At 58.3% G+C, this 9351-nt stretch overlaps 2 protein-coding genes across 2 annotated transcripts; both read right to left on the minus strand.

Moving 5' to 3' along the window:
* Nucleotides 1-380: 380 nt before the first annotated feature.
* TOMM6 (translocase of outer mitochondrial membrane 6) lies at nt 381-1859 on the minus strand (the record flags this gene model as incomplete). The annotated part of the gene is made up of 3 exons (XM_084229108.1): nt 381-625; nt 843-946; nt 1732-1859. 2 exons carry the CDS (start codon nt 1857-1859, stop codon nt 850-852), a joined length of 225 nt encoding a protein of 74 aa, XP_084085234.1. The 3' UTR covers nt 381-625; nt 843-849.
* A 550-nt stretch (nt 1860-2409) lies between these two features.
* Nucleotides 2410-6151, minus strand: PRICKLE4 (prickle planar cell polarity protein 4; the record flags this gene model as incomplete). The annotated part of the gene is made up of 6 exons (XM_084259061.1): nt 2410-2711; nt 3220-3424; nt 4055-4258; nt 4516-4653; nt 5287-5394; nt 6017-6151. The coding sequence occupies 6 exons, from the start codon at nt 6149-6151 to the stop codon at nt 2410-2412; spliced, it is 1092 nt and encodes a 363-aa protein (XP_084115187.1).
* Nucleotides 6152-9351: the final 3200 nt, after the last annotated feature.

Here is a 9351-nt window from a genome sequence, read left to right on the forward strand (position 1 = left end):
TTGCCTCTCTGGTGCCTGGAAAATCCACCTGGTGCACTAAAATGCTATGCAACACCACAAATGGCTTCTTCCCTAGTACTGCTCAAAAATGGAAACTCAAGAATAAGCTTCATCCTATGTTAACATCAACGTATGGTGACTACAGTTTCTCCTTTTTTTCTTTTAATATAAAGCAAACCACTCCTGTTACAATCCATGTTTGGGGCTTGTTCCTGTCTCTTTTGATTGTGAAATCTAAATCATGTTTTTATGATTTTTGTAAATCTTTTTACACCTTGTTTTTGTAAGCTGAAGTTTCTTATTAAAAAAATAAAACGGCTGTCTTTGCATCCAATCTTTATTTCAAGTATTTGTTAAATACCATTAGGATTATTCCTCAGCATAAAAACAAAGAGCACCCCTTGGAGAAACTTGGGAACTATGTACAGAACTTTACAGAACAGAGGACAACACTTTAGTCGAAGTCTGCTGACCAGAGTGAAGTTCTGAATGAACTCAGTGGAGAAAAGGAAAAGGAAGGTGCCTGTCTGAATCAAACTTCAGCTTCCATCAGACAAGTCTGTGCGGGTCACAGATTGGAGGCTCTGTCTGGAAGGCTGGGACACAGGACAGGGGTTTCATGTATCTGCAATCAGGACAGAACAACAGGTGGCATCAGAAATGCAAAAGCACTGGAGGTAAATTAATAGGAGACAAATCCTTTGCAAAGTCTGGAAACACATTTAAGTAGGAATATTTAAGTAGGGTTTTAGAGTCTCATGCATTTTGTAATTGATATAAATTATTTCCTCTCCCATTAAACCCCTATGACTCCCAAGACACAGCGCTTTGGTTGGGCTTACCTATTTACTACACCCCTGGTTGAGGTGCCATTAGGTCAATGTCACTCAAATTCCTGGCTAGCCAAACGCCCGCTGCAAAAAGCCCTAAATTCAGGATCAAGTTCCTGGGAAAAGAATGCATTCCATTAGCCCTCTGGTCTCTGAGTGACTTGTCTTTAAAATCTTTTTTTTCCTGTAATTCTTTTTTTTTTTTAAGATTTATTTATTTATACAAGCACTGGGTACAGTCAGAAGCCCGGGAGGGTGAGAATTCACCAGAGCCAGAGCGGGGAGCAGAGCAGGCAGAAGGACCGAAGTACACTGCTGAGGGGAGCAGCGGGCGGCAGGAGAGGTCTGCGCGCCATGTGGGACCCTCCTCCGGTGGCCGGGGAGCAGCCGGGGATCGAGCCGGTGCTGCAGAGGCTGCGGGCAGCTTCGCAACCCAGCGCTCAACCGCTGCGCCACCAGGGAGGCACGTGACTTGTCTTTAAAGATACTGGAGGAAAAGACCCCCATCACCACCCTGAAACAATCTTCCCGAGGCAATAAAAAAACAACACAACACTTCTAGAATTTCAGTTGCCCAAGACCCACATGGTAGTTCAGAGTTTGTGTCTGTGTCTAACAGGTTCAAATGCAAAGACCAATTAAAGACTCGTCCTGGCCTGTAAAGCCCATTTGTGTGCTGGAGTCTCCTCTTCTCGGGTCACGGTGAGATTCACCAACAAAGCCTGCAAAGATCGCTTTTGCCGCACACACGGGAACTCTCCCAGCAAAATACCTAGCAAAGCACAACCAGAGCCACTAAGAAGCCAAGATGCTGGCGGCATGAAGAACCCGGAGGCGCCAGCCTCGGCGAAGAAAGGAAACATGGGTCGGGGGATTTAGGAGGGACCAGGGTCTCGGTTACCTCCGGAAATCATTCCTATCGGTGGCGAAGCGATAGACACCCCGAAGCCAGTCGCCCACGTTGTCCGGGATTTCGGGACCTTCATTTGCCGAGCCTACAGAGTTCACGCCGACCCCACTGGAAGCCATAGCAGCACGTTCGGGCTCCGCCAGGCCTCACAGGACGAACGTCGCCGGCGGATGACGCGACTTCCGGCCCGTACTTCCGCCAGCTGCCTGCCGGCAGAGGGCGCAGCGCTCGAGTTGAGTCCGATGTCCCGAAAAGAGCTGCCGGGCTGCGCGCCCGAGTTCCGCCAGGGGAGCACGTCCCGGCTGTGCAGGGCCCTGGCTGCGCGTTCCAAGTGCGACTCCCGCCTGACCGTGGGCTCGCCAGGCCGGTCACCATCCCATATGGCCTCCTGAGACATTACTGCACTGGTTTAGAAGGGGGATCTCGGGCTGGGAGGAGGGGTGGGCAGGGGACGCGTGGCTTTAGGGAATGGGCTTCCCCTCAAAGTCTCCATCTGAGGCCCCAGAATACGCCGGCGGCGGCTTTCAAGCTTCTCATCTCGCCACCTCTCCCCGGGGTGCCCCTGACGGCGTTCAGTCTAGGATTTTTACAGGAGAGCCACGAGATCCCACCTTACAAACATCGCCCCTTCGCACCGCCCCCCCACCCCCCCGTCTCCGGGCTGCGCCACTAGCAAACAGTGCAGAGTTTCCTGGGGGTGTCGCTGTCCCCAGCGTGGAGGGCTCCGGGCGTCTTCCCGGGCTGGGGGAGGCGCCGACCCAAGAAAAAGCCTTCGGGTTCCGAGTCAGAGGAAGAGGAGCAGGTGGGACAGGGGGCGACCTCCTTGGGCTCGAGGGACACCTCCCGGCAGGCCTGCTCCCGTCCTTTGGGTGCCGCCGCCTTGTCCCCATCTGGAGACTCCTGCTCCGCGCTTGATCCAAGCGGACCCCTCCGGGCTTCCGGGCTGGCGCTGGCGGCAGCGGTGAGAAGGGCTGCTCGGGAGATGGTCGCAGCGCTCAGCCGGGCGCTCGGCCACCCCGCCTTCCCGATTCCAGGCCAGGTCAGAAACGCCCGGTCCTCAGGTCCGGGAGGGGCGACCCACGGCGGCGGCCCGGGTTGGGTCCCACCCAGCCGGCCTCCTGCCCCGCCCCCGGGCCCTGCGCGCCGCGCGAGTCCTCGGCGGGGCTCCCCCGCGCCGCCCCACCTCCGCCCACCAGAGGGCGGCCGCGGCCCCGGTACAGGAGCTAGTCCCGCGCCGCAGCCCCAGCAGCCGCACCGGGTGGGTTCGGGAGGCCCTTGGAGCGCTCCGGCCAGGGACGCGCGGTGAGAGCTGCGGGCCCCGAGACTCGGGTCTGGGAGGTGCGGCGGGGGTATGGGGGCGCTGCTGGAGGGACGGGAAGGCGTGGGGCCGGGGCGAGGGTCTCAGCCCAAGAGAACCCCCTTCTCAGCCCAGCCCAAGCCGCTGCCCCCTTCCCCTTTTATCTGCACCTTCTCCCTTACCAAGGGACGCCCTTCTTTCCAGTGTCGGGGCCGGGCTCGAGCCGGCATCCGAATAGCGACTCTCAAAACAGCTGGGGCAGCAGGGGCCGCCCCCCGGCAGGGCATAACGTCCCCCGCCCAAGGGCCCGGCGCAGTCCTGGCAGCAGAAGTGGTTCTCGTGCCAGCGCCGTCCCTCCGCCTCGGTGCATCGCGAGGAGAAGATCAGCTGGGAGAGGGAGAGGGGAATGGCTCGCTCATTCATTCATCCATCCATCCATCCATCCATCCATCCATCCATCCATCCATCCATCCAGTCATTGATTCATTCATTCATTCATCCAATGGCCACGTCTGATACCCAGTTAACGCTGAAAGCACGTTTGATGTGCTCAACCACTCTCAAACGCAGGGAGGGCTGATTGGCTTAGCTAGGATCGCCCAGCTAGCAGGTGGTACCGCCGGAAGTGCGACTGAGTGGCCTGGACTCCCAGCCCAGGGTTCTGCACTGTTTCTTATGCTGACAGTCAGGGCATTTTTCCCAGGATCAGGCATAGCGCTGGGCACCCAGCATACTGAGATGAACGTCCAAGAGTCCCTGTTCCAGAGGATTCTTTCATTCCAAGAAAATCTGGGAGGACTCTGCTTGGGGTGGGGGCGTGCATGGAGGCAACAGCCCCTCTTGTCCATGTCCAGAGCTTGAGTCAGAGCACATGGAACACAATGGTGTCTGGCCCGTTCCTAGTTGTCCCTATCAGACTATCAGTACTAGGAGAGGGGGCGCCAGGTGGGGGTTCCCTTACATCCTGGGACCCTGGACAGACTCCCTCCACATCTGCCCCCCTCTCCAAGGCCATACCTGGTCACAAGCTGGGCAGCGAGGTCGCAGCAGCTCTGCGTGATGACGGCCACAGTAGAGACGCCCGTCGCGGTAGAAGTAGATCAGCTTTATCAGGGCTTGGCCACATGCCTGGCAGGCAAAGCAAGCCTGGTGCCAGCAGTACCGCTCTCCTGCCCGTGCTGCGAACACTCCGTACTCCCCTGGCCTCAGCCGTTCCCTACACTGCCAAGTGGGGGTGCTAGGCTGGTCAGAGGGGACACCACCCTCCTAGGTTCCCTCCTGGCTCTTTCCAACCCCAACCTAACTATTCTCCCCATGCCCCTGGTAAGCCCACCTTTACTTGGTTTCCCTCTTCCCTAAAGTCTTTCAAGTTGTCAATCCCCAAATCCCTTTTTTCCCACCAGAGTTCCAGAAACTAGCCCCTTCTGCAGGGCAAAGAGTGGAGGAAGAGGGTGTGGGGGAGCCCAGGGTTTAAATACCTTCTCACAGGTGTGTTCTTCCAGCTTGGGAGCTACCAGGCGGGCCACCCCTTCTCCCAGGGCATCCCGCCTCCTTTGGGCACAGAAGAGCCGCAGTTCTGCCAGTTCCTCCTCCCCAAGGGCCAGACAATAGTGCTCCTGCAGAAACAGGCCTCCACAGTGACTGGGAGCCCCCACCCCCACCCCAGCAAGCAAGATTTAAGTTTGAATGGAGAGAAAAGGCTTAGATGCTGGGTCAAAGGAGGGTTGTCACCTTGGGGAGCTGCAGGAGATGACTGCACAGAAGGGCACCAAGGAGAGGGAGAGAGGGAAAAGAGCTGAAAGCCTACCTCCCTCTCTCTTCTCTCCACTTCTCTCAGTTGCTGACAGCTCACAGCACCCAGCCTGCTCAGCATCCCTTCCGGTTTTGTTTCCCTCTTTTGCCCACATTCTCCTGTCTTGCCTCCCCAGTTGAATTGTAACCTTTTAGGCTGGCACACCTCGGGCCTCAATAAATACTAACAACCATATTCTACATTTGTACATTCCATTATCAGCTTCCAAAGCCGGCCATGTCCATTTGCTCATTTGTTCCTCAACCAGGCCGTGTGGTGGGCAGAGCTGGCAGCGCACCCATCTGTACATGAGAAAGCCGGCGAGGGAGGATGGCTTCCCTCAGTCAGTGGCATAGTTAGGCCTTAAGTTCATGTGCCCTGTCTCCTGGTTCAAGGTTCTTCCCTCATAAATAGAGAGGAGGCAAGAAAGGGAGAAGCTGCAAAGAGGGGGACCCACATCACCATCCTGTGGAGGGAGCTGCTGCAGGAGGGCCCGAAGCCCAGGCCAGTTGGGGATTCTGTCGGTGTCCAGGCCAGGGTGGCCCAAGCTCATAACTTCTGGATCCTAAGGAGACACAGTGCGGAGGAGCGGAGCTTAGTCTCTCCCTTCTCCCCCCTTTCTGCCCTCCCCTCCTCATTGCCACCTCTCCTCTAATCTGGAACAACTGCCTAGCACCAGCCCCTACCCGCCCCCCTCCACTGGGAAGATTCTCCTTCCAGATCACGACAGCTGATCCACTCCGCATTTGTGGACTGCTCGAGGGAGGATGAGGAGGCCCAGCCTCCCAACCAGCTTCCCTTTTTGTGCTTGAAGTCATCTCCTTCTGGCTCCAGGGTTTCTGAAACTCAAGCTCTGGGGTTTCCTGAAATTGGGATGGAGGAAAGAGGAAGCCCGCCATGGGAGGAGAGGGCATGTTGCTTTCCAGGGAGCCTTCTTCCCCACCTCCCCACCTCTTAACTCTACAACTTCTGAGGGTCCCTGACGACACAGACCCCCTAGGAGAGTGAATAAATTTAAAGGTGAACCCCCGGTCCTGTGGGGGCTGCAGAGATGAGGACTCCTGCAAGGAGAAAGGGCCACGAGAGGATGAGCACAAAGGCTAACTGACCTCCCAGGTGCTGGAAGTGGGCAGAGGGCCAAAGGATGGGCCACATGTTGGTCTCAGAGGGAAGGGCGGGACTCCTACCGCCTGCACACAGAGCAGGTCAGAGTCATCCTCTGGCAGGTGGCCGGGGTCATTGTTTGAGTCAGCCAATGTCTCTGGCTCCCAGGGGCTGAGGTTCTCCCCTCCGTGGGGCCAGCCGGACTCCAGCACTGACATTGGTGGCAAAGTCTGCCTAGAAAACAGTAAGAGCATGCCCCACTTACTGGGGCCCAGGCAGTGCTGAATGCTTTACAGGCATTCAGTCCTCCCAAAAAACATGCAAAGTAGGTGGTATTCTTGTCCCCATTTAGCAGATGACCAAACTGAGGCTCCGGGAGCGTAAATGGTACGCCCAAGCCCACACTGCTAGTAAGTGGCAGAGCCAGATTCTGAGGCCAGGCCTTCTGGATCCAGGGTTTCTGATGCTCAAACTCTGGGGTCTCCCAAGATTGAGATGGAGGAAAGGGGAAGCCTGCTGTGGAAGGAGAGGGTATGTTATTTTGTCTTTCTCCTTAGGCCTCTTCCCCATCTCCCCAGCCCTAACTCTACCATTTGTCAATTTGTCATCACGCACTCAGCACCGGACTGAGCCTGCTTCCTCCCCACACACTCCACTCCACCTCACTTCTAGCTGGAGGTCTGGGCCGGTTAAAGGATCATTTCATGAGAAAGCCCTTTTCTGTCTCTCCAGTGCATATCAGCAAGCCTTTCCCTGATCTCCAGAAGTAAGTACAGCAGGTGCCCAAGATGCAGGACCTGTTTTTCTTTGCTCCCTATGTTACTGTCAGTGTCTCAGCTAGTCTACAAATGCAAAGACAGAGGAAAATCTTGTGCTTCAATCTTCTAGAAGCAGTTTCGTTTGATAACTGTAAGCACATCCCAGTACCCTCCTCTGGGCCCTGGTATAGCCACACTATGTTGGGGGCGAGAGGTGGTGGTGACTGCTGAAGTAGAAAAGGGAGGCCCTGCCCTCAGCAGTTCATACATGGTCTGGTAAGACAGAGATGAAACCAGCAGACATAGGCCGGAGCTCTGGGCAGACATACACAGCACCCTAGGAAGAAAAATAACTGGAGCAAACTTTCCTATGTTTAGTCTGTGCCAGGAATTATTTTAGCATTTAACATAATACAATCCATCTTCCTAACAATCCTATGAAGTAGTTTTCATGATCCCATTTTACAGGTGAAACAAACAGGTTAATTAACTTGCCCAAGGTCATATTAGAAGGCTAAGGGAAGGTTATAGCAGTTCCCTTTGAAAGCTGGAATGGATTCTGCCAGCAGCTGGGCACAGGAGGGCCATCACCAAATCCCTGGCTGCTATAACACCTGGCTTTGGGGCTGGGAACAGGGTTTGGATTATAACAGTTACATTGCTTCCCAGGCCTGAGCCTCCCTTAGCACCCCTTTCAGATGTCCCGTGCCACCTTTCCCTGCTTCCTGGCTCCACACCCATCTGCTTCCTTCCTGTTCTGTCCCTCAGATCAGGTTTCCTGTGGAAGGCAGTCAGGATGGGCTGCTCACATTCAGGCCAAGAGCAGCCACTTCCTCTAACAGCACTGCCCTTGCTCTGGCGAGTAAGAGGTACTGGGGAGGGAGTGGGCACAAGAAAGGGGTACAGCTGGGGCCCTGGAAAAGGACTTGCACGCTGTTCATTAGTTCTAGTTTGCAAAAAGTTGTGCTACACAGAAAGAACGCTCAGAAATCACCCCTAAGCCTTTCCCCATCCATCCATGCCCTCCCCCCGCCCTTAACTACACCACCACCTAGTATTGGACTCCAACTTACTAACAAGCTGGATTCTTTCTAGAATTCCCCTCCCCGAACCCCCCCTCTCCTGGTCCCGTCTCCGGCAACCACGCTCAGGAGGAGCTCTGCCTTCCCAAACCACCCCGAAGGGCAGCGCCTGAGCGACCCTAGAGAGTGGGAGGCAGCGGCAAAGGAAGGTTTCCCGGGACAGTGAGGTGGAGAAGGGGAGGACAAGTGTCCGGTCCCGCCAAATGGCCTCTCGACAGATCCCACAGTTTTCTTGGACTTCGCGGGGCCAACCTCAGATGCTGGACGTGGCGTGGCTCCCAGGTTCCCTGGAGTTCTCGGTCTGGCTCTAAGAGTTTAGGGGAAGCCGCGCGCCCTGGGGGATGTCGCACCCTCGCTGCGCGCCGGTGTCCGGGCGTTTCTGGACAGACCCTGCGGTCGGCCCTCGCTCCAGCCCCGCCAGGAGGCCGCAGCCCCCGCCTCTGCCCGCCCCCGGGCGCAGCCCTTCCGACCCCACGCCCCGCGGCCCCCACCCACCCCTCCAAGCCGGGCAGAGCGGGACGGCTCGGGGAGGGGCCTGTGCCGCAGACGGGAGAAGAGCATTTGCGGGATCTCGGGAGGAGAGTGCGCAAGCGCCACTGCCCCCCACCCCAGGGTTTGCGCGTGAGGCCCGCGCCCCCGGAGCACCCCGCCGCGAGCGGCGCTGGCGCGCGTCCTCAGCACCGGCGGAGCCGCGCGCCCTCCACGCCCGGGAGCCGCCCGCGGGGCCGCACGCCCCTTCGCTGGTCCTCCGTCGGGCCCTTCTCGCAGCTGCACCCGCACAAGCCCCCGGCCCCGCCCCATCGCTGGCGTTCCTCCCCACTCTCGCCCCTTTCAGATGCGGGCGTGTAACCTCCGCGCTGTCGGTTCCACCGTGAGCCCCGCCCCCGCCCCGGCTCCGCCCCGCCCCCGGCCCCGCCCCCGCCACGCTCGCTCAGCCGCTGGTCGGGAGCGCCCTCTGGCGTCTGCGCATGCTCCCTGCTCCCGCCTGCAAAGTCCTCCAAAGGGACCTTCTAGGCTGCGCGCCGGTCGCCCCCGATCGGGTCCGCCCGCCCGCAGCGTCTCGTTGGTGCTGCCGGTGACCTCCGACCTCGCGGCCGCGGGGCGGGGCGGGGAGGCCTTCGCTCCGGGCGGGCGGCGGCTGCTGCAGCGGGACCCGGGAGCGGGGCCCGGCGCCGCCCGGGCCGCGGGGCGATGTGAGTCGGGGCGCAGCGGGGCGGGGACGAGGCGGCTCCACCGAGGCCGCATCGCGCCGCGCCGCAGTGCCTGCTCCCTCACGAGGAAGCCCCGGGCGGGAGGGCGGTGGAGTCCGGGGGCTGGGGGCGGGGATCCAGGGAGTGCGCGCGGCCAGGACCTCCCCCGTTCCTTACCTGTGTCGAGAAATCCCCCCACAACCCTGTTACCTAAATCTGCCTCACTCCCGAAAACCACCCCTGCCCGCACCCCCCGGGCACACCTTCGCATGTCTGGAGCCCTCAAAACTCATTTTTTCTGCGAATCCCCCTGATAACGCCCAGAGCCACCATTCTCCCTGGATTCCCCCAAATGCTTCCACCACCCTGAAATTCCTCTATCCTTCAT

The sequence above is a fragment of the Talpa europaea genome, assembly GCF_964194135.1.
Source record: "Talpa europaea genome assembly, chromosome: 2".
NCBI classification, from domain to species: Eukaryota; Metazoa; Chordata; class Mammalia; order Eulipotyphla; family Talpidae; genus Talpa; species Talpa europaea.